The sequence below is a fragment of the Hippocampus zosterae genome, chromosome 8 (genome assembly GCF_025434085.1).
Source record: "Hippocampus zosterae strain Florida chromosome 8, ASM2543408v3, whole genome shotgun sequence".
NCBI lineage: Eukaryota > Metazoa > Chordata > Actinopteri > Syngnathiformes > Syngnathidae > Hippocampus > Hippocampus zosterae.
This window is the reverse complement of record NC_067458.1, coordinates 23,950,607-23,978,251: the sequence shown is the minus strand read 5'-3', so window position 1 is coordinate 23,978,251 and position 27,645 is coordinate 23,950,607. Positions and strand designations below refer to the sequence as shown.

Genomic DNA, 27,645 nt, shown 5'->3' with positions numbered 1-27,645 from the left:
AAAGTTGCCGCCCCCCCCGTAATCCCCAAACGTGTTTGTCTCCAGCGCGCCGGCAGCTGCTGCGTTGCGCGTGTCTTACTCTGACAAGGTCCTCGGGGAACTGTCCTCGCGAGTTCTCGGGTACGTTGATGGGCGGAATGACCCAGTCCCTCTTGACTCGCCGCAGAGCACCGTCGCCCCTGACGACCGCGCCGCCGCCGCGCCACGGAAACAACGTCTTCGTCTCCGTCTTCATCTCGGCTGCACGCTGAGTCAGTGTTGCATCACCGGGCTTCACCTGTGAGACGAGGTAAACAAGCGTCATGTGCTGCGGGGGGGTTGGGGACACACACACACACACACACACACACACACACTCATGTACTGTACGTATTTCTGCTCTAATTGCACGGTCTTGGATTAATGACCTCATTACCGTCCCTTTGATAAATGGCCGCCACCCGCCACTTTGGGTGCGCGTGTGTGTGTGTGTGAGTGCACAGCTCGATCATGGTGGTGGGGGGGTCACCACCGAAAAACGGGGGCGGATGCTTCATCCTGGCTCGTAATAAAAGAAAAAAGAAAAGAAAAAAAAAAAGCGCCTGACCTCAGACACTCTCAGGCGCCATTTGCCAGCTTAAATGGTGCCCGGGGAATAAACCGTCATAAAAGTCTAAAAAAAAAAGGACACAAGAAGCAAAATCGTTTGCGGAAAAGTGTTACAGTGAATTTGACATAACTACAGTTAAAAGAATAAATAACTACCGGTACATAAATAAAATAAAAATCCCAAAACGTTATCCACGTGGATCATTTTCTGACTGACTTTTGTCATGGCTTTTTGCATTACACACCCGGATACTGTATCGAAATAAAAGAGTGCTGTGGCGCCATGTTAGCGGAGGTGGAGCTAGCATTGACCGCAGGCTGCTAGCCGGCCGGCTAGATCGCGCGGCTCCAGTTGATTCCATGAAAAGCTCCGAAAGGTCCGCATGTTTTTCTGCAGTGGTGTGCGTTAACAGGCGATCCGTTGCAAAGGCAAACGGCGCAGCAAGTGCGCAGCAAACAAAAAAGAAGCCGCGTCCTTTTATGCGTCACTCGAAAACGTAAAATGAAATGGCCAATAGGAACGGGTCAGGGTCATCCTATGAACACAGGCAGCTGTAAACGTTTTCGCGAGGGCCACGTTTTTTGCTCATCGTGATACGTCTTGGCCTCGGGCCGGCTAAATGTGCGCTTATTAACACCATTATGCGCTAAACAAAATAGCTCTTTGACTCGCATTGTCACCTATGGTCACGAGCTATGGGTCGTGACCGAAAGAACCGAAAGAACGAGATCCCGGATACAAGCGGCCGAAATGAGTTTTCTCCGCAGGGTGTCCGGGCTCTCCCTTAGAGATAAGGTGAGAAGCTCGGTCATCCGGGAGGGGCTCCGAGTCGAGCCGCTTCTCCTCCACATCGAGAGGAGCCAGATGAGGTGGCTTGGGCATCTGATTCGGATGCCTCCTGAACGCCTCCCTGGTGTGGGGTTCCGGGCATGTCCCACCGGGAGGAGACCCCGAGGAAGACCCAGGACACGCTGGAGAGACTATGTCACCCAGCTGGCCTGGGAACGTCTCGGGGATCCCCCGGGGAGAGCTGGAAGAAGTAGCAAGGGAGAGGGAAGTCTGGGCTTCCCTGCTAAAGCTGTTGCCCCCGCGACCCGGCCCCGGATAAGCGGTAGAAGATTGATGGATGGATGGATGGACTCGCATTGTGTCTGCGGATATCAACATTCTGCCAAAGAAATGCCCGAATGCTGTGATTTTACAGTGTATGGCATATTCAGGTCCAATGACTGAGGGCACCGTTGCGGGATACAAACACGGCACCCAGGTTTCCTCCTTAAGCCAGTAATAAGGACTACCCCCCCCAAAAAAAAACAACAAAACAAAACCCTTAAAAAGTGTTTATTCATTCATTCATTCATCTTCCGAGCCGCTTGATCCTCACTAGGGTCGCGGGGGGGTGCTGGAGCCCATCTCAGCTGTCTCCGGGCAGTAGGCAGGGGACACCCTGAATCGGTTGCCAGCCAATCGCAGGGCACACAGAAACGAACAACCATTCGCACTCACACTCACACCTAGGGACAATTTAGAGTGTCCAATCAACCTGCCACGCATGTTTTTTGGAATGTGGGAGGAAACCGGAGCACCCGGAGAAAACCCACGCCGGCCCGGGGAGAACATGCAAACTCCACACAGGGAGGCCGGAGCTGGAATCAAACCCGGTACCTCTGCACTGTGAAGCCGACGTGCTAACCACTGGACTACCGGGCCGCCCAAAAGTGTTTATAATTTTCTATATTAATCATTTCAAGCAAAGATATACTTTTAATCCCAAAACTCATCTTCCATTTGGTGTTATTCTTGGTTTCTCTGTCCCATTTTGCCCCAATGTTGTGTGGTGTTCCACAGGGATCAATGTTGGGAATCCTGCAAATTTCATTGTATTTTCTTCCTGTAGGTATGTAGTTATCCCCAAGTTTCTTTGATTGTTACTTGATGTATAGCACTTGATATGCAGCCGTGTTTGTTTTTAAAGTGCTCTCTAGTTGGGTGGAGATAGAAAAATCTGTGCTCACCCGTCCATTCGTCTCCGAGTAGGGCTGAACTAGAAGGCGCACTCTGGTCTTCCAGATCTGTCTGGTGTGAGGGTCTCGAGCGTAGATCAGCGCCATTTTCTCCCCCGGTCCGGCGCGATTCAGCGTGTAGACCACACCATCCTGGCTTACGTGGAAATCGGACGCGTCGTCAGTTTGGAGACGCACCTTCCCTCCGCCGCTGCCGTCGTCGCAGTCCTGGAAGCTCACTGAGGAAAAGATGCGAGGCGGACCTCAGTGAAAACGCTCACAGGTTGAGACAATACAAAAAAAAAAAAAAAATGAGCGAAGCACCGTGAAAACTTTGCGGGCGTACTGCATCTGCTCCACCTGCGGGCGCCGTCGCCTTTATTTCGACAACATTTTCACGGTTTTAGCAGTCGCACGTCAGCGGAGTTGACGCGCCGTGTGATGTGCTAATCAAACAAGCGCTTCAAAGCGATGAAAGTTAATCCGTTTAATCCTCCAATCAAAAACAAGGCGGCAGCGCCGTCAGCTTTGTTCTGCTCGAGAGCGCGGCGGCGCCTGCTCGCAATCGCACCGCACCCGATTTATGGTTCAGTGCAGCCACAGCTCGCCTTCCTTCACGCGTCTATTTTTAAAAAAAAAACAAGATATATTGTCTTTCCAAATTCATTCTTCATGGGTGCTTCCACTTGCATGGGTTTCAAGTCAACAAGTCGAGAGGCGCTATCATGAATTTAGAGACCAAATTTTTTGACAGACCCTGACTAAACCCAAAAAAATAAAATAAAAAAATAAATGAAAAAAGCGGCCCGGTAGTCCAGTGGTTAGCACGTGGGCTTCACAGTGCAGAGGTACCGGGTTCGATTCCAGCTCCGGCCTCCCTGTGTGGAGTTTGCATGTTCTCCCCGGGCCTGCGTGGGTTTTCTCCGGGTGCTCCGGTTTCCTCCCACATTCCAAAAACATGCGTGGCAGGCTGATTGAACACTCAAAATTGTCCCTAGGTGTGAGTGTGAGCGTGGATGGTTGTTCGTCTCTGTGTGCCCTGCGATTGGCTGGCAACCGATTCAGGGTGTCCCCCGCCTACTGCCCGGAGACGGCTGGGATGGGCTCCAGCACCCCCGCGACCCTAGTGAGGATCAAGCGGTTCGGAAGATGAATGAATAAATAAAAAAGCGGCCCGGTAGTCCAGTGGTTAGCACGTGGGCTTCACAGTGCAGAGGTACCGGGTTCGATTCCAGCTCCGGCCTCCCTGTGTGGAGTTTGCATGTTCTCCCGGGGCCTGCGTGGGTTTTCTCCGGGTGCTCCGGTTTCCTCCCACATTCCAAAAACATGCACGGCAGGCTGATTGAACACTCTGAAATTGTCCCTAGGTGTGAGTGTGAGCGTGGATGGTTGTTCGTTTCTGTGTGCACTGCGATTGGCTGGCTACCGATTCAGGGTGTCCCCCGCCTACTGCCCGGAGACAGCTGGGATAGGCTCCAGCACCCCCCGCGACCCTAGTGAGGATCAAGCGGTACGGAAGATGAATGAATGAATGAAATAAAAAAATAGGGTGGCGGACTACATCTCCAAAATCAACAGCAACGGTAAAAGCAATTAAAAGAAGACGGGCAATGATGGGCCAACATTTCCCATGATGCATCCGTTCTTGGAAAGCTCGTGCGTGCCACTGCGCCCTCCTTTCCTGCGAACCTGCTGGCTGCAGATGCTCACTCATTATCTACGCCGGTGTGGAAAAACAGCCACGCCGTCGGATTTAACACACCGCTGCTGCACACGTGAGTGCAGGAAGAAAAGTGGAGCGGAACAAAGGAGATGTCGCTGGCAGTTTTGGCTCTGGCCGCTCGCGTCTGCAGAAAAAACAAGCAGTGGGCAGCCGCCGCACGCGCCACAATCGGACGTACGGTGAATTATCGACGGGGTTTTCTTTCCGAAGGAGATCTCGACGCATCTTCCACCGCTGCAGCACGATAAGCTTTAAAAGGCACTTTTTCACTGTCACCTTAAGTGGCTACGTTTGTTGCCTGTCCTTTTTTGGGGGGGGGCGGGGGTGGGGGGGGATGCTCGAGGGGTCGGAAATGTTGCGAAACATAACAACAAAGCTCTAGCTAAATAGGAAAGCACTAATTGGGGGGATGGGCGGCCCAGTAGTCCAGTGGTTAGCACGTGGGCTTCACAGTGCAGAGGTACCGGGTTCGATTCCAGCTCCGAGCTCCTTGTGTGGAGTTTGCATGTTCTCGCCGGGCCTGCGTGGGTTTTCTCCGGGTGCTCCGGTTTCCTCCCACATTCCAAAAATATGCATGGCAGGCTGATTGAACACTCTAAATTGTCCCTGGGTGTGAGTGTGAGCGTGGACGGTTGTTCGTTTCTGTGTGCCCTGCGATTGGCTGGTGACCGGTTCAGGGTGTCCCCCGCCTACTGCCCAAAGACAGCTGGGATAGGCTCCAGCACCCCCCGCGACCCTAGTGAGGATCAAGCGGCTCGGAAGATGAATGAATGAATGAATAATTGGGGGATGTCGGGGCCGAGTGACCATTGGCGAGTAATTAACGCCCCCCCCCCAAAAAGATTGAATATACATGCCACAAGATGGTGACGAAGCATGAAATGAAGCTGCCCAACTCACTTCAACCTAGTTCCTTGGCAGCAAGATGACACAAGGTGGCGGCAAAGCACGAGACAAAGCTCCTCAACTCACTTCAATCTAGTTCCTTGGCAGCAAGACGACACTAGGTGGCAGAAAAGCACTAACGCCAAGCTCCTCATCTCACTTCAACCAAGTTCCTTGGCAACAGACGCAAAGCTTCTCAACTCACTTAATTGCAGCTTTTAGTTTTTTTAATAACTTTCCAATGTATGCAAATATACTTCACATAATCCCGCCCCTTTCACAGAGTTTCTCCGCCCAATGACTTTGAGGCTCGGCTGGGCGAAGATCCACTCTTGGTCATCATGTCTCCTTTGAAGTCATTTCACGTGGCGCTTCGGTGGCAAGCTGGCACAACAAAACGGGCGGCGAGCAAACAGAGCGAGGGTCACCTCACCGCGTTTCAAAGCACACCGATACGGACTTTGACCACAGAGGGCTGCTCGGAACGCTCGTCGATGGGAAAACACGGAACGCTGGCGACGTGTAAAGATGGATTTCGGAGCTCAAATCCCCGCCGTGGTCGGCCGTGATAGGCTTAGCGCACAAAAGAGGCGCACGTTTACATAAACACACACACACACACACACACACACACACAAAGTGCAAAGATTAAAAGTCAACAAAGGGAACTTAACCGGATTAAAGCCTCACTGGTGAATTTTTCCAAACAATTTTCCCCGTGCTAAATAATCACAAATACTGCTCAACTTTCCAGCCTGGCGGCGTGTGCGCGCGACAGCTGGCTGTTGCGAGATAAAAGTGTGTCTTGAAGCCCTGCCAGAGGTTTCGTCTTGGCACTGGCAGCCACCCGGGAATGTGGATAATATGATTTTTCATGAATTTCATTAAGACACACTTCCTCGCTCTCACGGGCGGCACCTTCACACGCAATCGACGCCGTGGAAAATACTCAATTACACGTTGATAATCGCCGTTAAAACCCCCCTCATAAAAGTAAGCGACGGAGAAAATATGTCTGCTCAAATGCGGCCACCCTCTTGAAATGGACATGCTGCTATGTTCAAAAAAGGACTGTGACTATCAAATATTTTTTTTTTAAATTGATGAGTCTATTGATTATTATTAATCGATGATTAATTAATCGATGATTAATTAGCGATTAATTGAATAATAGGATCAAAATGTCTTTGCAAAACGGTCCTTTTTTTTAAATTGATGAGTCTGTTGATTATTATTAATCGATGATTAATTAATCGATGATTAATTAGCGATTAATTGAATAATAGGATCAAAATGTCTTTGCAAAACGGTCCTTTTTTTAAATTGATGAGTCTATTGATTATTATTAATCGATGATTAATTAATCGATGATTAATTAGCGATTAATTGAATAATAGGATCAAAATGTCTTTGCAAAACGGTCCTTTTTTAAATTGATGAGTCTATTGATTATTATTAATCGATGATTAATTAATCGATGATTAATTAGCGATTAATTGAATAATAGGATCAAAATGTCTTTGCAAAACGGTCCTTTTTTAAATTGATGAGTCTATTGATTATTATTAATCGATGATTAATTAATCGATGATTAATTAGCGATTAATTGAATAATAGGATCAAAATGTCTATACAAAACGGTCCTTTTTTTTTTTTTTTTCTACTGTTTAGTAACCAATTATCGTTGGTTGAAGAATCAGAGTAGCAAAGTAGCTTAATTGTCTTGGAGCAATAAAAGGTGCAACAAAATAGAACGGACATAACCTGTCCAAGAGAAAAAGACAAACAATGAGCGCAAGTCCGCCGGGTCGCCTTTTATAACTTCCTGGAAACAAAAAAAACACAAAAAAAAAACATAAGGGAGAGGAGAAAAAAAAAAAAACCCTGAGTATGCTCCGGTAAGGGGTGCGCAGTATCGATTGGGGGGGCGGGGGGGGGACAAAAACTCAGGCAAACAGACACGCATGACTAAGAGAAGCGCGGCCATGAAATCTTTGACGAAACAAAAACGACGCAAATGGAACATTTTGTTGCCGCCAACCACCTGGTTGCCGTGGCAACCGGCCACGCAGGAGGATGTTTTCCTTCGTGGACTCTCTTAGCAGCGCCTCAAATCCATCAAAATCTCGTCCGACACAATAAATAAAAAAAATAATTTAAAAAAATGAAAAAAAAGCCACGGCAACATTTCACACCATTCCCCAGTGAGATTGGCTAACGGGTGAACGATTGCCAATTTGCACCGATCCATGACGAGGCCATCATCTGCTGCTCTTGACACATTTGTCCATTCATATAGACTCCACAAGTGGCAGCATTTAAAAAAAAAAAAAAAATCCATACACATTGAGTAGCTGGGGCGGACCAGCGGGAATGCGAGGCTCAGTTCCACCGCCGTTCATCTTTTTATTACCGTCAGTAAATTTGCTCCCATGCTTTTTGACAGCTCAACGACTGTAGCACAGGATAACCGGAAATTAAATTTAAAAAAAAAATTAATAAAAAATTCTCGTGAGAAAATGGCAAAAGAATGTCATCGTCAGTTGTGAGTTTCTTTTGGGAAGGCAGCACAATCAACTGCAACATTACAGAAAACAACAATGTGACATGCCATTCAATTCAATGAAGGCCTACCGAGTACTCATTAAATCAGCGGTGACCAAAATACGGCCCGGGGCCATTTGTGGCCTGCCATTTTTCAGCGAGATGACCAAAAAAACAAACAAACAAACAACCCCCAACACCCACCCTAAAAATTACATTTAACATGGGTCGCAAAGTTACTTAAAAAAGATGAAGGTGGGCAGAGTCCCCCACAGCCAACAAGCACGCATTTTTCTGTTTCTGATATACTTGAAGGGGAAGTCAACCCCCCCCAAATACAATCGGTTCAATGCGCCTCCAAAAATCTGATTAATATTGCGTTTGTGTAATATAAATTCATTCATTCATTCATTCATCTTCCGTACCGCTTGATCCTCACTAGGGTCGCGGGGGTGCTGGAGCCTATCCCAGCTGTCTCCGGGCAGTAGGCGGGGGACACCCTGAATCGGTTGCCAGCCAATCGCAGGGCACACAGAGACGAACAACCACTCGCACTCACGCTCACACCTAGGGACAATTCAGAGTGTTCAATCAGCCTGCCATGCATATTTTTGGAATGTGGGAGGAAACCGGAGCACCCGGAGAAAACCCACGCAGGCCCGGGGAGAACATGCAAACTCCACACAGGGAGGCCGGACCTGGAATCGAACCCGGTACCTCTGCACTGTGAAGCCGACGTGCTAACCACTGGACTACTGGGCCGCCGTAATATAAATTAAGCAGCAAAATTCCCCCGTTTGTCGCACTCTCAGGGCGCGGCCATTTTGCCATTTTCAGCTATCTGAAAATGACATCACAGTTGCACGAAAACAGCCAATCATGGCTCAGCTTCAGAAAACAGGTGAGCCGTGGCAAATGGCCGCCGCCCGAGATAGACAAAAACGGGTGGATTTTACATCTTAATTCATATTCCGCAAATACAATAATAATCAGATTGCGGTTACGGGAAAGTGCAGTGAAGCGGGAAATTGGAAAATCGGAAATGACAGACTTAATCATCGATGAACATCTGTTCAAATTGTCAAATTTCCCAGCACTCTAAAACATCACACAGAAAAACAAACATGTCCGCCAACAGTTTGATTCGAAATATTAGCCCTCATGCTAATTACGTAGCGCATAAGTGGCGATAGCCGGTGAACACTTCTTGTAGCGACTCGGCATCACCGGGCCTTCCTGCTAACAGGACGTTTTCATTACTTTTATGTGGCGGCACTGCGTCATCCCGAGTGGCGCATCGCGCTAAATTGACAGCCGAGAAGCGCTGACTCGCCGCCAGATGTAAATCCACTTTATGATGGACGTATAAATCTGATCCACACACACGCACAGCGCTAGAGAAGCGGTTTAAGGAAAGGCTGCTCTTAAAGCCAGCCGCCATCGGTTATTGCGACAGTCCGGGGACACACAATCAATATTTGTAGCGCCGAGCTGCGACAAGCGCTGATGGGCCGGGGGTCCGCGCTTGTGGCCAAATGAGATTTACTTCATTACGCTTCTTTTATTTAATTGTGCCAGCGCCTGCACGGGGACGCCAAGGAGCCCGCGGGGAAATCAAACTGCCCGCCGCATTTTTCATTTCATTTTTTTTAATAGAGCCATTCGGCTTATGAGGACACAATCGACGGCGACGCCGACCGTCGGAGCAAAACAACGCGGCGGCGATTTAAGATGACGATAATTGGCTTTTAGCTTTGCGCCACCGTGCCTTAGCGATACCGCTTTGGTCTGACAAAGGAGACATTTCACACGGGCTGGCTTCGGAATCACCCCCTCGGCGCCCCCCCGTGTGCTTTCGATCAGGGGGGGCCAAGTCCGATCTTCCAGCCTGTTTTGGATGTCCCCCCCCCCTCCTGCAGCACACCTGATTCAAACCATCAGCAAGCCCTGCGGGAACCTGATCGCGATCCTTATTATGTGAAGGGAAACCTCACTGAAGAGGGTGCGGTGTGCCGCAGGGATGTATCATCATCCCGATACTTTTCTCGAATGCCATTGACTCGACTATGATTAAACTACGGTTCAGTTTGTAGAGTTGACGCAAATCAACCTGCACATTTGACAAAATGACCAAATAGTATAATTTTTTTTGGGGGGGGGGTGGAAAGTCACTCCAAGTTCCTTCTCCAAACTCGTCGCAAATCAAGAGGAGCATTTCAGACTATCATCCAGAAAAAGTGCAACGCCACGCCACTGTGAAATCATGATCCTTTTGCTAGGTCGATCCAAATCAATCGCCACGCTCCAAAAAAAAACGAGGTCATCGGAAATTTGTGCCGCAAAAGTGCCACACGATAGCAAATCGATATTCGAAATCACGCGTGCAGGCAACGCAGTTCTTTTGTCCAAATCGAATAGAAATTCTCCAGATTAGACCCCCCCGGCGAGGTCATGGCATGCAAGGCCCAAGCTCCAAATCGCTTTGATGTCACGCTGCTCACAGCCCCCTTGGAGGCATAATTGCGCATGAACTGATGATTTCTGTTTTGTCGCATTGTCTTTTCGTTGTTGATTCATTTCGTTTTCTGGTGACACCATCTCTCAGCATTTCGCTTGCCATTATTGTGAGATAATTGCATTTTCCCGTTTGTTTCCAAGATGATTACGCCGAGAAAAGCGATTTCCCCCGAGGCATCCATCTTGCATTGGATTTCCCGCCCGGATCCGAGAGTTGTGACTTCCCAGGTAAATTACAATTCATGCTTCAGTGACTGCGCGACTAATGACAATCGCCAAGACCGCACGCACGTACACACACACACACACACACACACTAACCGAGTGTTAATGGAGTCATTCACAGGTCCGCTCGCTGCCCCTCGAAAATAGATCACCACTCGGATTTGGGCGAATCAAGCGCACCCTTTTGTTCGCCTTGGGAACGTTTAGCGTTTTTTTTTTTTTTTCGCCGAAGGCCCCTGAGAAAGGTACCTTGCTTTGAGGGCGTGGGGGTAGGGGCTCGCGGGGAAGGGAGGGAGTGGGGCGGGGGGGGTGGTAAAATACTTGCGGCTAAACTGATCCTGAGTTTTCATCTGAGGCCGGCGGTAAACGACGTAAATCTCATTGGCGGAGGAAATCGATGGCGCTGCTGCAGCAGCACAGGAAAACACACACACACACACACATTTACGCACACACACGCACACACAGGGAACGAGATAAAGCAGCGTTTTGGAGCACCTGAGGCTGCTGTGGGAAGTCTGGCCCGGTTTGGTATTCCTAACAACGACGATTTGAGCAGTTTGCTCCATGAATGCGCACAGACTGAAAACGTAGCTTTTTAGCCGTGTTTACAATCACTTGCTACACCTCGACTAACAAGTTTAATTTAATTCAATTAAACTTGTATGTCAAGGTTTGGAAGCAGTCACTCATTTGCCTGCTCTCTCATCACCGCACGTTAGGGGTTGAAGCTCAAACATAATACAAAGAGAACTACGCAAACGTGTATTTAACTCAACCGCAAATCTGCTAGCTCAATGCTAACAAAAATCCTGCGCACTATACGGGTGTTCGTACGCGCCGTTTTTTGCCCCCCGCGACGCTCGGGTTCGACGGCGGGTATCGTCCGAGGCGCGGCGGGTCGCCGGCCGCTCAAACATAATACAAAGAGAATTACGCAAACGTGTATTGAACTCAACCGCAAATCTGCTAGCTCAATGCTAACAAAAATCCTGCGCACTATACGGGTGTTCGGACGCGCCGTTTTTTGCCCCCCGCGACGCTCGGGTTCGACGGCGGCTATCGTCCGAGGTGCGCCCTTGGGGTCGCCGCGCGCGGCGGGTCGACGGCCGCTCAAACATAATACAAAGAGAATTACGCAACGTATATTTAACTCAACCGCAAATCTGCTAGCTCAATGCTAACAAAAATCCTGCGCACTATACGGGTGTTCAGACGCGCCGTTTTTTGCCCCCCGCGACGCTCGGATTTGACGGCGGGTATCGTCCGAGGCGCGCCCTTGGGGTCGCCGCGCGCGGCGGGTCGACGGCCGCTCAAACATAATACAAAGAGAATTACGCAAACGTGTATTTAACTCAACCGCAAATCTGCTAGCTCAATGCTAACACGCAACGCGAAACGCCATTGACTAAAGCGCACGAATATTTTTGAAGGTGTTTTATGGGGAGCTGGAAATGAATTTGAATGGGGACAGATGATTCAAGAGTGACGCGATTTGAATCACTGGACAAATTAAAGTCACGGGGATCGTTGTAGTTGACTTTCCAAAAAGGCCCCGATGTAGCTTGATATCTTACATTAGCCGCTAGCTTGCCAGCTGCCATTTGGAGTTGCTTTCATCTCCCCCGCAAGAGCAGCATCATCATCGTGCCCAAATAAATGGAACGAATGGCGTCCAACAAAGAAGCCGCTAACAGCGACGCAGATGGCTCCATTTGGCGGGCCGGCGTTTATTTTACACCACCTTTTATCGCTGATGTGCGGCATTCGTGCCGCCATTACGGTTAACATTTTGGCTCCAGTGGATGTCCTCTCGGCTCGCGCGTGTTGTTTTGTTCGGATGATTATTTGATTTGGAACGAGAGTAAATCCTGCGTTGTTGGTCATTTTATGATCTGGTGACCGGTATAATCTGTAATCCAGCCTCGATGCAGATGTAGTACTTTTCGGAAGCTTTAGCCAAACAAATCAGCAACTGTTGAGCAAACATTTGATTACGTCGACTGAGCTCGGCAGACAAAAGCTCACACGCCAAACACTAAAGTCAATCTCCAAATGATGTTTTTGTTGTTGTTGTCGTCTAGCCATTCTGGAAGGTGTCAAACTAAAGGCCCGTGGACCAGATCTGGCCCGTGGACCAGATCCAACGTCATTGGAAGCAAATTACGACTCGCGTACTTCGGCGTGGCCTGATGTTACAACAGCACTACTTCATGTTCCATCCACCCTTCCATTTTCTGATACGTTATCCTCAAACGGGTCACGTGACGTATTGGAGTCTATCCCAGGGGGACACCCTGAACCAGTTGCCAGCCAATCGCATGGGCACATATAGACGAACAACTGCTCACGCTCACAATCACACGTAAGGACAATTTAGAATGTGCCCAGCATGTTTTTGGATTGTGGGAGTAATCTGGGGTTGCCGGAGAAAATACACACAGGCACGGGGAGAACATGCCAACTTCACATGGGGAGGGCTGACCCCTGACCTCTGCGCTGTGAGCCGGGCTTGCTCACCAGTCCACCATCGTGTTTCTCTTTATAATTGATGAAACGTAAAGTATTTTTTTTGCCACCAAACCCTTGGAAAAAAAAGTCAAGGAAGGCATATATTCTTGATCCTCTGCAAAAACCGAATCATTCAGAGTGGTATCCAAGTCATGCACAACGAAAAAGGGAGAAATTAATTAGTCTTGATGCACAACCTGTTTAATTCTCTGGATTGTATTTAATGATGCTCTTACAAGATCCTTTTTTTTTGTTATTGTTTTTTTTTCCATGGAATAATTTCAAAGGCTACTTTCCTTGTCACAAAACACACCACATTTTCGGAGGGAGGACGGAGTCTGGAACTGATGAATTATTTGTTCACTTCATCGGGGGACTCAATTAGCCCAACTCCAGCTCACGTGAAGGACTCCCTGCCCCTGTCGCCCCCCCCACCCCGCCTACACACAATCAGACACAGGTTGCGGTTAGTCAGACGTGAGGTCGGGCGTTCCGACATCATTCATTTAGCGGCAAATAGCTGAGAGACAAAGACAGAGCGAGAGGGAGGGAGGCGGAGGAAGACAAATGGGCGGACGGGATTTAGCGTAAAAGCGAGAGAGGGAGAGAGCACCTTGGGGACGACACACACACACACACACACACGAGCATGAACGGTGGCGTTGGGATTTGTAAACTCAGCGTACAGATTGTAATGAGAAACAGGCTTCTCACACAAACATACACCCACATTTTAGCGAGGGCCGTATGAACTTTTCTCAATGTCAGCATTTTTTTTCCAACTACGGAAGCTGGGGCAAAAAAAAACAAAAAACATCAAATAAAAGTCTAATTGCTTTTTTTTTTCCGTCAGAGAGAGTCGAAGATGAAAGGAGAGAAGACAAATCTTCACAGAGGAGAATGATCATTTGCTTTGCTGGAGGAAATATTTGACTGCTTCAAGGGGAACTCAAGGCAAAGCCTTTCCATTGCAATAATGGCTCCTATTTGCATTCAAAACCCCTCAACACGGTCTTCTAATGAATATCGTGTTAAGACTGAAGTCGATTTTCATCCGCCTGAATGAAATTGACGTTAACGCGCCCTCGGGCTCGCATTGCAAATGTCACGGCTCCCCTGTTTGCTCTTAGAAGGAAATTCAAGCGTTTCGGTTTTTTGCTTCGATCTAATGGACCTTGGTGCTGTGAGCGTCGCGGCCACATGAGGCGGGGTTACTAAAGACGTTCTCAGCTCCTCAGTACAGCATTATTTGTTATTCTTCACAGAGGATAAAGAACATTTGCCAGTCGTCATATTGTCTGTCTACTCCTGTTGCTGCTGTTGTGCTCGAATCAGGGTTAGAATAATTTTGGAGTTTCCATTATGGTTATTTTTTTCATTTTGTTTTGATGGCTATTTTTTGTTTGTTTTATTCAGTTCATTTTAATTAATTTTTCGACCAATTTAGTTTTTTTTTTTTTTTAATTGTTCATTTTAGTTTTAGTATTAGTTTTTTTTTTAATAGGGAGTATGAGTCGATCGCGAGGGCGGCCCGGTAGTCTAGTGGTTAGCACGTCGGCTTCACAGTGCAGAGGTACCGGGTTCGATTCCAGCTCCGGCCTCCCTTTGTGGAGTTTGCATGTTCTCCCCGGGCCTGCGTGGGTTTTCTCCGGGTGCTCCGGTTTCCTCCCACATTCCAAAAACATGCGAGGCAGGCTGATTGAACACTCTAAATTGTCCCTAGGTGTGAGTGTGAGCGTGGATGGTTGTTCGTCTATGTGTGCCCTGCGATTGGCTGGCAACCGATTCTTCTGCCCGGAGACGGCTGGGATGGGCTCCAGCACCCCCCGCGACCCTAGTGAGGATCAAGCGGCTCGGAAGATGAATGAATGAATGAATTTTAATTCATTTTTAGACCAAGTTAGTTGTTGTTGTTGTTTTTTTTTTCTAAAAAAATTGTTCATTTTAGTTTTAGTATTAGTTTTTTTTTTATAGGGAGTATGAGTCGATTGCAAGCTTAAGAAAAAAGCCGACAAGGTATTGTATAATAAGGCGAAAGCCACAATTCTCAAGCAACTGTTTGACCTTCCTTCTACATTCGAAATGAACCGCCAAAGCTCATGTAAGATATTAATTGACAAAGAAAAAAACCCAAGGTTACTTTGACGGTAATTAGAGTTCGTTTTATAAACATAAGCTGGAGTTTCAGTTCATTCAAAAGCTTTATAATTAATTTGCCGGCTACTCAAAACCAAATGAATCGTCTGAATGATGTTCTCATATCTGGAAAAGCCGCTAAGTCGGGTCGCTCGTATCTCAAGGCACCACTTTAGTCGCACTTTGTGACTTCCACGCATGTCACCAGTCGACATCAGGTGCGTTGCCGTCTCCGCGTTTTGTTTACACCTGAAACGACGCCGCTCGCTGACAGCTCTCGCCCGGGCGGCGCGGCGAAGACGTTAAGTGTTGGAAAGTACACCGCAGAGGCGCTAACAAGCGGGGGGGGGGGGGGGGGGGGAGGAGCGGCAGGATGGAAGGGAGCATTCAGAGAGGAGGGATGAAGGGATGGAGGGATATGGCGAAGGGAAGGGGGGCGGGATGGTAGCGCTTTGAATCGGGATCCCCATCTCGCTCCGTCCCGCATGCAGCTGCCAGGCTGATGTATGAGGCCGGAAGAAAAGAGGACACGCTCCCCCCCTCCCCGGCCCGCAAGTTTAGGGCCTGTTAAGGCTTATTTGTGCTACATGTGAGAAAAACGCTTGGGGAGGCTTCCGTCCAAACGCATTTGAAGAGGGTTTGAGTCCCAATTGTTTCCAGAAACGAGGGACAATCCTCAGATGAAAAAGGCACACGCGTCCACAAGTCAAGCATATTTAGCTCCAGCGCCACATTTTCTAATTATCCATCCATCCATCCATCCATCCATCCATCCATTTTCTGAACCGCTTAATCCTCACTAGGGTCGCGGGGGGTGCAGGAGCCTATCCCAGCCGTCTTCGGGCAGTAGGCGGGGGACACCCTGGATCAGTTGCCAGCCAATCACAGGGCACACAGAAACAAACAACCATCCACGCTCATCTCACACCTAGGGACAATTTAGAGCGTCCAATCAGCCTGCCGTGCATATTTTTGGAATGTGGGAGGAAACCGGAGCACCCGGAGAAAAGCCACGCAGGCCCGGGGAGAACATGCAAACTCCACACAGGGAGGCCGGAGCTGGAATCGAACCCGGTACCTCTGCACTGTGAAGCCAACGTGCTAACCACTGGACTACCGGGCCGCCATTTTCACTGAAATTATTTTTTTTGATTAAAGGTTTTTAAAAAATATGAATTAATATCAGTACATTTATTCTTATTTTTATCATTTAAAAAACATGTGTGAGCCTGAGCATACAGTATTTGCAAACACACAATTGACATCTTGTCAATACTAATTTTTAAAAAAATAATAAATATTTTTTTAAATGATTAATTTTCTTATAACTCGAATGTAAACTACATTTATAAAACACACGGTGCAAATAAATGTAATCATCTTCCAAAACGTCGATTCAATCGTAAACTTAAGCAGGAGCAGCGTTGATTTCAATTTGGAGCGGCGCCCTCTAGTGGATTCATTGCTAAAGCTCCATCAACAGCCGCATATTTACAATGTGGTCAAATCTAATTTTGCGCCAACTAGGAACACAAATGAGCCTCGAGTGGGAGGATGCGCTTGCTTGGACTGTGTGCGTGTGTGTGTGTGTGTGTGTGTGTGTGTGTGTGTGTGTTGGCTCCAATGGTCGGGTTTTTCCAGAAGGAGTGTGCGCGTGCGCATGTGCGTGCGCAGCGGTCGTATCACCGATGGACACTTGCTGCCTTAATAGGACGGATGGATGGGAAAACGACCAAGGTCAGAACAGCTGGGCCTATTACTCGCCACAGGAAGTGCAGAAAAGCAGCTGACTTCGGCCTGACTCACTCACACACACACACACACACACACTAATGGGGGCGGGGGGTGGGGGGGGGGCAGTTCTCTGGCCTGGCAGCTGTATCAACTTTCCCTTCCCACATTTTTTTTTTGTTTGCTGGCGACGTGAAAGAGAAACCTGACTCAGTTCCCCGAAACCGTTTTTTCTCTGTTTAACGGCGCTTTCCTAACAACACTTGAACAACGCCAACAGGACGCCGGTGGTATTTTCCAGACGATCAGAAAGTTACGTTCAAGACAGTCGAGGAGCACGTTGAAAGCCGCGTCGAAAAAAAAATTTTGAAGGTGTATTCAAATTCCAAGACATGAATAGAACTAATCCACAGAGTCAAAAAAAAAAAAAAAGAATAGAAATCAACTGAATGACCTCACCCTAAGCCAGAGTGTCAAAAATTAGAAAGTCATCTAATTAATGCCCTTAATCGCTCCTATCCTAAATTATTCATAACTTCACCTTGCGCGATGAAAATGCTAAAATAATTAGCAGAGTCAAAAACAAAAAACAACAAAAAAAGCCTGCGTCACTGTAAAATTATCACCGTACTACGAATTCAACCAAACCATGAGAAATAATTGACAAAAAAAATCAATACTCCACTGAAGAAAAAAAATAAAATAAACATACAATAAACCGTGGCGCGGTGACTTCTTCATGATAATCGTTGTGTAACGCAGAAAAAATAAAATGTACAGAGGTAAAAAAAATAAAATTAAAAAAAGGCCTGCGTCACCGTAAAAATATCACCGTATTACGAGTTCAACCGAACCATGAGAAATAATTGACCAAAAAAAAAAAAAAATCAATACTCCACTGAAGAAAAAAATAAAATAAACATACAATAAACCGTGGCGCGGTGACTTCTTCATGATAATCGTTGTGTAACGCAGAAAAAATAAAATGTACAAAGGTAAAAAAAAAAAAAAAAGAACAATCCACAGCATGTTAGGCCATTAATACAATAAATAGACACCCCCCCCCCCCAGCTCCCACTACTGGTGAAAGTTAATAGTAAGCATTTTCAAACAATTGAGTTCATCCTATTATCTCCACTTCCTGTTTCCTGTTGGCTGATCTGTTAGCCGTCACCTTTGACTCCCTTTTCCCGTCATTCCCGCCGCCGGTCAGGCGCTTTCATTCTCTTTCATTAATAACTCACACACATGCTGGCGTCTGATCGGATCGGAAGGTGACGGGCGGGCTCGCCGAACGATCCCCCGGATAGCTTCGGGCGCCGGTACTCAACCGGATTGTCGGCCATTTTGGGCGGACGGCTCTACGGGCGATGTTGAAGACTCATCCAAATTTCCCTGATTTGCAACACGTTTCCCCCAAGATGCTAATTCAAAAAAAAATTTTCCTGGTTGCCGAACGTGATTTTTCCTGAATCCTAACACCAACAAAAAAAAATAAAACATCTATTTCGACGGGCGACCCGGTAGTCCAGTGGTTAGCACGTGGGCTTCACAGTGCAGAGGTACCGGGTTCGATTCCAGCTCCGGCCTCCCTGTGTGGAGTTTGCATGTTCTCCCCGGGCCTGCGTGGGTTTTCTCCGGGTGCTCCGGTTTCCTCCCACATTCCAAAAATATGCGTGGCAGGCTGATTGAACACTCTAAATTGTCCCTAGGTGTGAGTGTGAGCGCGGATGGTTGTTCGTCTCTGTGTGCCCTGCGATTGGCTGGCAACCGATTCAGGGTGTCCCCCGCCTACTGCCCGGAGACGGCTGGGATAGGCTCCGGCACCCCCCGCGACCCTAGTGAGGATCAAGCGGTTAGGAAGATGAATGAATGAATGAATCTATTTCGACCAAAGTGTTGTTTATCAATTCTTTGCGACCCTAATTTGAAAGCGCAACTTGTTACGGCGCTAATAATGTAAACACGGCCCCGCTGTCGGTCGTGCTTCTGTTCCTGCTGTTGATAGTTTGTTTTTGTTGTTTTGTTTTGCTCTCGTTTGTTTGACCGCGGCGTTGCGTCTGCTGCAGACGCTCTCTCGCCTCGTTCCACTTCGCCGCGTCCCGGACAAGCTCAGTCAGGCGCGAAGGCACACACACACACGCACAAGCTCAGCTTTGTGTTACTGAGAGTTTTTTTGCCGGTCTCATCAAATCCAAAGTCACTTTTTGACCTTTTGTGGTTGAACCGACTTTGTTTTTTAGTTTGATTTTCACAGTCCGAAGGTTGAAATCAATTTAGTTTGCCGGCAAAAAGTGAAGCCGAAGCTTCCTCTTGACATTCTCGTAGGGCATCGATTGGTGGGTTTTTTTTTTTTGGGTGACAACTGGAGGTGACGTTTCCAAGCAAAAGTCTTGCCTTGTTAGTTTTGTGGCCGCCGCCGGTGCTTGAGGGGCTCAAATCGAGAAAATGAGCAGCATCCACCTTGTTGCAGGAGGCGGCTGCCAGCAGGCGGCTGTTTTGAAAGCACTTCAGTGTATAAATGAAGTTGAGTCGAGAAAAATTCATTTGAAACCTTAACGGGCGAGCACGGATATCAGTATTGGTATCGGTCCGATTCCAGCCTTAGTTTACGATATCGGGTAAGCTGCCGATACCAGCCACCGATACTTGAGGCAAAAAAAATATCACATCTAACAAGTCCTCCTCAGCAGTAGTTGGCGCCACATTGCGGCAGTTTGATACTTTGACGTCTGTGTCAGAAAGTAAGGTGTTTATTCACGACATTTTGTGTTCAATTAAATGTTATACATTAAAAGTTGAAGCAGTATCGGGTACGTAGTATCGATGAGTACTCAGCGAGTGAATAGTCGTACAGGTATCGGTCTGGGTCTGGAAAAAAAGGGCAATCTACTTGAAACCCTAAATGTGACTTTGGCTCTTGGCTTAAAAGCAGGACTTGAAACCCTAATTTGTAAGCACAAACCTTGAGTTTGAAACCTTCAAACTCATTTGAAACACTAACTTGAAAACCTCGAGTGGAACCCAGACTCGAATCCTCTACCAATGTTTGGCAACCTCACCCTGACACGAAAACCTACCCCTCGCTGTCCTGAAAACTCTAAACGTAAACGGATTCTTGGCACCCTACCCCTTGACTTGACTCGATCGCTCTTACTTGTAACCCCAACCCGGACTTGAGGATTCATTCCTTGTTTTAAAAATCTAACCCTGACAAGAAAACTCAACCCAAACTCGAACACTGGTTTTGAAAGCTCACTTAAAACCCTAATTTGAAACTGCTGGAATTTCGACACCCTAATGCTGACTTGAAAGCCAAAGTCTCAAGTTCCAAAGTCTAACTTGGAGTGCAGCGAGGCTATGTTTTGAAGGTTCTTTCCTTGACTAAAAACAAAACAAAAAGTGACGAAAAGTTGAAGTCCCGTCAGAAAGTCCCCCCGGGATTTTGTGCCGCGCGGGGCGACACGTGGCCGACGCCTCAAAGCCAAACAAGTTGGATCGAATCAATTTCAGTTTCAAACTTTTTGGGGAATTCACCAAAAATGAAGAACCTTTGTTCTTGATTTTCTAGACTTTGCCTCAGCGTGGATTCCAACCTTTTGAAGCACTCACCCTTCGGCTTGCTTCATGAAAGCCAAATTTGAAACTCAAAGCCTGATCAAAAACATGACATTGAAACCCTAATTTGAAACAGAAATGCTTGTTATAAAAAAACAAAACCAAAAAATAAAACTCTCAGTTGAAATACAAACTCATGACGCTAACACAGGTTCAAAACTCCAACTTGTAAACTTAACTATGGCTTGAAACCCCAATTCGAAACTCTAACCTGAACTTGTTCTATTAACTCTAGCTTGAAACCCTAACCTGAGATTGAAACCAATCCATGTCAATCCATGACAAAGCTTGAAACCTTATTTCGAAAAACAGTAACCCTTGTTTAAAAAAAATTACACCTGCTCTTAAAATTCTTAACTTGGAGCCCTGACAGTGGCTTGAAACCCGAATCTTTTGAAACGATAACCCTAGTTCAAAAGTCAAACTCTAACTTGAAAACTCAACTTGGACTAGAAGTTGGCCGAGTTAGCTTGAAACCCTAACCTGAGATTGAAACCAATTTGAAGCCCAACCACATTAATGTCAATCCATGACAAAGCTTGACACCTTATTTCGAAACAGTAACCCTTGTTTAAAAAAAATTACACCTGCTTTTAAAATTCTTAACTTGGAGCCCTGACAGTGGCTTGAAAGCCAAATCTTTTGAAACGATAACCCTAGTTCAAAAGTCAAACTCTAACTTGAAAACTCAACTTGAACTAGAAGTTGGCCGAGTTAGCTTGAAACCCTAACCTGAGATTGAAACCAATTTGAAGCCCAAACACATTAATGTCAATCCATGACAAAGCTTGACACCTTATTTCGAAACAGTAACCCTTGTTTAAAAAAAAATTAACCCGCTCTTAAAATTCTTAACTTGGAGCCCTGACAGTGGCTTGAAAGCCAAATCTTTTGAAACCATAACCCTAGTTCAAAAGTCAAACTCTAACTTGAAAACTCAACTTGGACTAGAAGTTGGCCGAGTTAGCTTGAAACCAATTTGAAGCCCAAACACATTAATGTCAATCCATGACAAAGCTTGACACCTTATTTTGAAACAGTAACCCTTGTTTAAAAAAAAAAATTAACCTGCTCTTAAAATTCTTAACTTGGAGCCCTGACAGTAGCTTGAAACCCAAATCTTTTGAAACGATAACCCTAGTTCAAAAATCAAACTCTAACTTGAAAACTCAACTTGAACTAGAAGCCCGAATTTGAAACTCTACCTTCCCCTTGGCTGACCTTAATTTGAAACTCAAAATCGCAAACTTGAAAGCCGAACTTTCAACCCTTTTCTGAAAGCCAGGTGAGTTGTTAGAAGTGACCAAAACTCATTTACGAAAAAATAAAAATAAAAATCAACATAAACTTGTTTTTGTGGTTATGTGTGTGTGTGTGTGTGTGTGTGTGTGTGTTTTTTTTAAAGGTAATCTCAGCCCGGTGCAAACAAACAGCTTCTGCTTTCACGCCGCAAATCAAACGTAAAAATGTAAGTCCCTTCAATCTTAAACTTAAGCTGCCACCACTGTGCATAAGCTGCACTTTTTTTAAACTCTTTTTTAAATCCTGTTGCTGAGTTGAGCCAAATATTTGCATGCCTATGATTAAATGCGTGCAGTCACACACACGCACACACACACAAACACACACATGTGCACACGCATGAATGCATTCACGTATTTTCCTCCAAGTGAAAGTTGGAAGTTGAGCAGCCTCCACACTCTTGGCATGCAAAGAGGAGTTTGGGACTTTCAGAAGGGGGTGGGGGGAGGAGGGGGGGGGGATTTCCACATCACATTAAAATGTTAGGATTGTTAAAAAAAAAGTCTATAAAAATCAGTTATTTTCTATTTTACAAAAGCATTTGTCATGACCACATTCAATTTCACTTAAAAAAAAACTGTTTACAATTTTAAATGAAAAAAAATAAGAAAATATATAACTGCTTGATTTAAAAATAAAACTAAGACAAGGTTGCTAAAATTCATTTTCATTCAATTGCTCATTCACCCTCAAAATGGTAAACTCACAAAGAGCTCACCGAAAGCACTGCAATGAATTTGCTAAGCACAGAAAAGAAAAGAAAACAACCCCCCCCCCCCACACAAACAAAAACAATTCATCGACAATGAATGAATATTAAAATATGTCGGTGATGATGATATGCAACTAATGAGGCAAAAATGTCGCAACTTGGCAACCACGCACGCTCTGCGACGGCAACTAATCACATTCTTTTGTTGTTTCGGGGGTGGGGGGGGGCATGTTTACGGACACCTCTGAACGCTCACTCGGCCGAACCGATGAAAATGGGATTTCGTCAAGTCAGTGAACTGCTGAACTTTAAACTTGTTTGGTCCTTGACTCAAAACATGGAAAGCAGAAATGCACGGAATGCGTGCGTGCAACATGGGGGGGGGGGGGGCTGTTTATTTTTTGGGGATGAGTAAGTATGCATTTGTGCACATGTAGCGTCTGCTTGCGTCCATGTGTGTGTGTGTGTGTTGGTGTGTGTGTGTGTGTGTGTGTGATCACAGCCATCCGAAGCATGTGTGGGCTGCTGAGCGGACGCGCCTAATCCCACTCCACTCTCAGTCTTTGCAAAAGCCTCCCACCCTCTCCGTCAATCTCCATTGTGGCTCAAATGTCGGCATTGCGCTTAAACAACCCCCCAACCACAAGCGGGGGATTATTACCTCGTCTGAGTGTGTGTGTGTGTTGTGTGTGCGTGCATGTGTGTGTGTGTGAGACTGACCGTTGCCGACGGCCTGTCCCTGTTCCAGTTCGCGCTCCGTCTCCACCGTGTATTCCTCGTGCGAGAAGCCTCTCACGCACGGCGAAGGCGGCCCCCCCAGGACCGCCACCTGCGTGCAGCAAAAGACAAATGTGTGATGAAGAACAGACCACAAGGCCCCATTTGGAGTTCAACCAGCCAACTAATGATACAGCACCACGACTAATAACCCAACCGGCTAACCAACAATGCAACTAACCCCCCCCCCACTGACCCCCCACCACCCATCTTCCCAACCCTACCCAAATAACGCCCAAACGGCAACGGCACGACAAACTCCCCAAACTATTAAACCACGATGCGGAAGGCGTGTTTAGCTTTTTCTTTGGCTTTATGTGTGTGTGTGTTTTTTTTTTTTTTGGGGGGGGGGGGGGGTAACAGAATCGGTGATGTCAGGATATGGAAGCTTTTGCAAGACAGGAAGTAACAAACTCTAATGAAAGCCAAGCCTCCCTGTGGGAATAATAACCGCAACGCACACAATTAATGAGGTCAGATCAGTGTGATGATCATTAGCGTGTCTCCTGTTGTTTTCAACATGGACCCTGGTGCCCCCCCCCAACCGCCCCCCACTCCCCAACTAGACCGTCTGACATGCTTGCATGTAAAGCATCTGTTGCAGCTTGTTAACGGGTTAGCGTCTGTGGGGATGAGGGGGGGGGGGGGGGGGGTTGCGATTAAGTAGGGGCCAAATTGGGGGGGCGGGGTGGCCACTGATTTGCTTCCACTTAACCCAAAAACTTGGATTTAGCCTAGCCCGGATTATGTCAGCAGGAAGTCAGCTCACATATGGAACAGCCAACAAAACGTCGTACGACCGAGTCTGCTTCCCAAACTAAGCTTAGCTAAGCTAAGCAAAGCTCAAAGCTAACGACAACCCAAGTCATTTGAGTTAATGAGCATCTCATAGGAACCCGACATGGCAGCCATTTTACATACCCCGCCCCCCCCCCCCCACCACCACCACAAAGCTAATGGTTGTTAGCAGTGAAAGAAAAACAAACTACAGTAGCAAAGCGTGGCGATGACTGGTACAGATAGCTCAATATCACGAGCAATAAGCTAGCAAATGGTCTTTCTTTCACTAGCAAAGCGCTATTCCACTTACAAAAACGCTTCACACCGGCTTCTCACTCACTGACTGATGACGCAGCATCAGGAGCAACTGGGGGGGGGGGGGGGGGGGTTCAGGGCCTTTGCTTATGAAGCACACTTTGACGTGGTCACCAGGGGGGCAAGGATCCAACTCACAACCGCCAGGTTGGGAGACAACCGCTAGACCTCTTGAGCCAGAATATGTCAAAAATGGAAGCTGGAACTTGTAAACTTGTAACCGTACATTCCAGCTAAATAGAAGACATAGAACTAGTATAGATAGAGAAAGTAAAAGAATGATTAAAAATATCAAAATAGAACGAATGCGGATAGAACTCATCATGATACGCCTTGTAAAGATGGATAGAATTACTAAAGATGCTTCGAACTAGCAAGATTAGCTCGATTTCTATCGGTCAAACTCGTCAAGATAGAACAAGCGTCGACTGCAATATTATTATACTCGAGACAAAACCAAATATACCGTGGATCAACTAGTATAGATACAACTAAATAAAACCAGAACTAGTCCAGCTAGATATCTAGCTGAACAGAACCTACTGGAACTCGTCAACACAAAACAATCTAGGAAACAGATCGAAATAGTAAAAAAAAAAAATAGCCATAGACAAATAGAACTAGGTAGCGCTAGTTCGGAAAGAACGTGCATAGCTCAGTCGAATTTGTACAGTATAGACCTTGTCTAGTTGGAACGAACGTAGAGCGGACGGATGGACGTCAATCACTATCAGACAGAGAGAACAAGTTACCGTTAACTAGTACAGAGCGACAACTCAAAACTAGTCGACGACACGAATCCTTGTGTGGGCTTGTGTTGCTTTCTCAACCCCCCCCCCCCCCCCCCCGACCCCCCCTCAGCCGCCTCTGTGCAAAGGATGAATAGATGGGATGTCAAAAAAAAAATGAATGACGGGATCACCCGGGTAACATCAACATCGTCGCGATCTGCTCCGAGATCGGCAGCAAGCACACCGACGCCAACGAGTGTCGATCACATTGAGCCGATCTCAGATCAGTCACCAGCCCCAGCTTACTGTACTCTCACAAGAGCGCTACAATGAGAGCATCTCTGTCGTGTGCGCTCGTTGATGGTGAGATGGGGTAGCGGGGGCGGGGGGGGGGGGGGGTCTCGCAACGCGTATGTGATTGTGTATGCGTCGGCGTGTACCTGCAACGGGGCCGCCATGAGCGTCCAAAAGATCCACAGTGGCCGCATGACGTGCTCGTTTCTCGGGATCGTGAATCCCTCCAGCCGCCCGCCTCGCCTGAACTGTGAGCCTCTGCGCTCAGCTGACGAGCCAGACCCCCAGCGAGCTCCCACCGCCTCCTCTTTCCCCTCTTTTGCCTCCGCCTTCTTCTTTTCCTCCTCCTCCACCTCCGTAACCCCGCCTAAATGCCTCTCTAACGCCCCCTACTGCTCAACGCGAACACGGCAGGCATTCTTCCACAGCTACTGTACTCCTTTTTCATCACAGATGATTCGCAGATTGTGATATTTCTTTTCTGGTAACAGTTTTAAGCGTTAAATACGGTTTCTTAAAGTAGAGAAGGAACCAACTACAGCCCTATGTGGCTACTAACTTTCTAGACGGCATATTGTTTTGTGGTTTTTGTTCTTGTAAAGTGTCCTTGGGTGTCTTGAAAGGCGCTTATAAGTAAAATGTATTATTATTATTATTATATGTCATAAAATCAGACGACAGAGGTGAATTTTGAATTATACTGTAATAGTGAGAATTGTGTTACAAGGAACGTGTCAGTCATGTCAACTGGATTGAGTGATTTTTGTATATCTTCAATTGGTTATTTTTTTTAGTCATTAGATTTACACTGTACCAAGAATTGAGTGAGAAGCATACATTTGCAAAACAAAAACAAAACAACAACTAAATTATTTGCTTTGATTCAAAGTATTCATTAATTATTGATTTTTTGCTTCGTAAAAAATGTAAATGTAGTACGGACAGAATTATTAAATATAATGCTACTTTAGGTAATCTAGATGAAAATAATTACTGAATAGTACAGATGAATACAATTACAGTCATACAGCTAGATTCAGGTAAGCAGAACTAGCATTATTAGCATAACTAGCATTATAACTAGCAAGTATTTGGAATTTCCAAGTTTTCATGAACGCGCCATTTAGTTGAGCTGAATTCCTCTTGAGTGGCTAATCAATACTGTCGCACATTCCAAACAACTCGCTCCTTGTAACGGATTGTAACATTGCATTGTAGATTGGATCAAATTCTGTCGAATTGTGGCACCGTGTAGTCTAGTGAAGCACATTGTAGTAGATTGTAGCGCACCGTGTAGCACGTCGTTGAAGAATGCCTCCCGTACGCGAAACCCAAAAGACTTTTCAAATAAAAATCGCACACACTGTGGCAAAGTTGAACCGCGGAGGCGGATGAAATGCAAAAAGTTTCCTGTAAAGATCACAGAGGTGAAGGAGACGTTCTCATGGCAACGTGAAAAGAAAATCAACAAATAAACAAACACAAAAATCGATAACGAGCTTTGGGAAATGAGCTATATCACAGCAGATCTTGGCACTCTCCGGAGAGTTGGGGGGGGCGGGGGGGGGGGGGTACAGGCAATATCCCAGACACCTTTTTCAAAACATCCCCCGACACGACACCACAGTTTGACCCTGGCGCAGACAATTTCAACTTGGATTACTTTCTATGCATATTTGAATCGAAACAATCGTTTTAAAAAAATCTTTCAACATGACCGGTGCTTGACATCTTTTTGCACTTGTATAGCAGTTAAAGTGCTGCGGGTGCACTTTTCAAAGGAGACGTGCATGATGATTGAGGATGTGGGAAAAGCTGCGGGAGATTCTGGCTGCTTTAAAAAAAAAAAAAAAAAAGATGAAATAAAATGTCGGATTTGGGACGCGGCGACGAAACACAAAGAACGGCTTTGAAAGTGTGACGAGGGGAGGAAGAGGAGGAGGAGGAGGAGGAAGACGGCGATGGTGATGCTGTGATTTGGCTCACACGAACGCTGGATTGGGGATTTGGACGAAAAGAAAGAAAAAAAAAATTGGCCCGCTGCATCAATAAAGCTGTGAAAAAGGCGTGTGCAATTTTGTCAGTGTTTGTAGTGTCTCGGCATCCTCTTATGTGTGTGTGTGTGTGTGTGTGTGTGACCCCCCCGTGTCCATCCATTCCTCCCCGCCCTTATCGTTTTTTCCCATTCTTCCACCTCGCTGTCGTTCCTTTTTCTAAAGTAATCTTTTCTCTCTCAGATTTTTGCGTTTGCC

At 46.6% G+C, this 27,645-nt stretch overlaps 1 protein-coding gene across 2 annotated transcripts in view; it reads right to left on the bottom strand.

Annotated features, from left to right (window-relative positions):
• Nucleotides 1–27,645, bottom strand: part of LOC127605932 (cadherin-2-like) — a 64,306-nt gene that overhangs the window by 14,845 nt on the left and 21,816 nt on the right. The window contains exons 1-4 of one of the 2 annotated variants that reach the window (XM_052073843.1): nucleotides 25,540–25,715; nucleotides 23,217–23,325; nucleotides 2,605–2,831; nucleotides 80–277 (exon numbers count right to left, since the gene is read on the bottom strand). In XM_052073843.1, the coding sequence (XP_051929803.1) occupies nucleotides 80–277; nucleotides 2,605–2,831; nucleotides 23,217–23,325; nucleotides 25,540–25,587 (582 nt within the window). In that variant the 5' untranslated portion in view covers nucleotides 25,588–25,715. Of the gene's footprint in view, nucleotides 1–79; nucleotides 278–2,604; nucleotides 2,832–23,216; nucleotides 23,326–25,539; nucleotides 25,716–27,645 lie in introns of those variants that run through there. The other variant, XM_052073844.1, reaches the window with a different exon arrangement.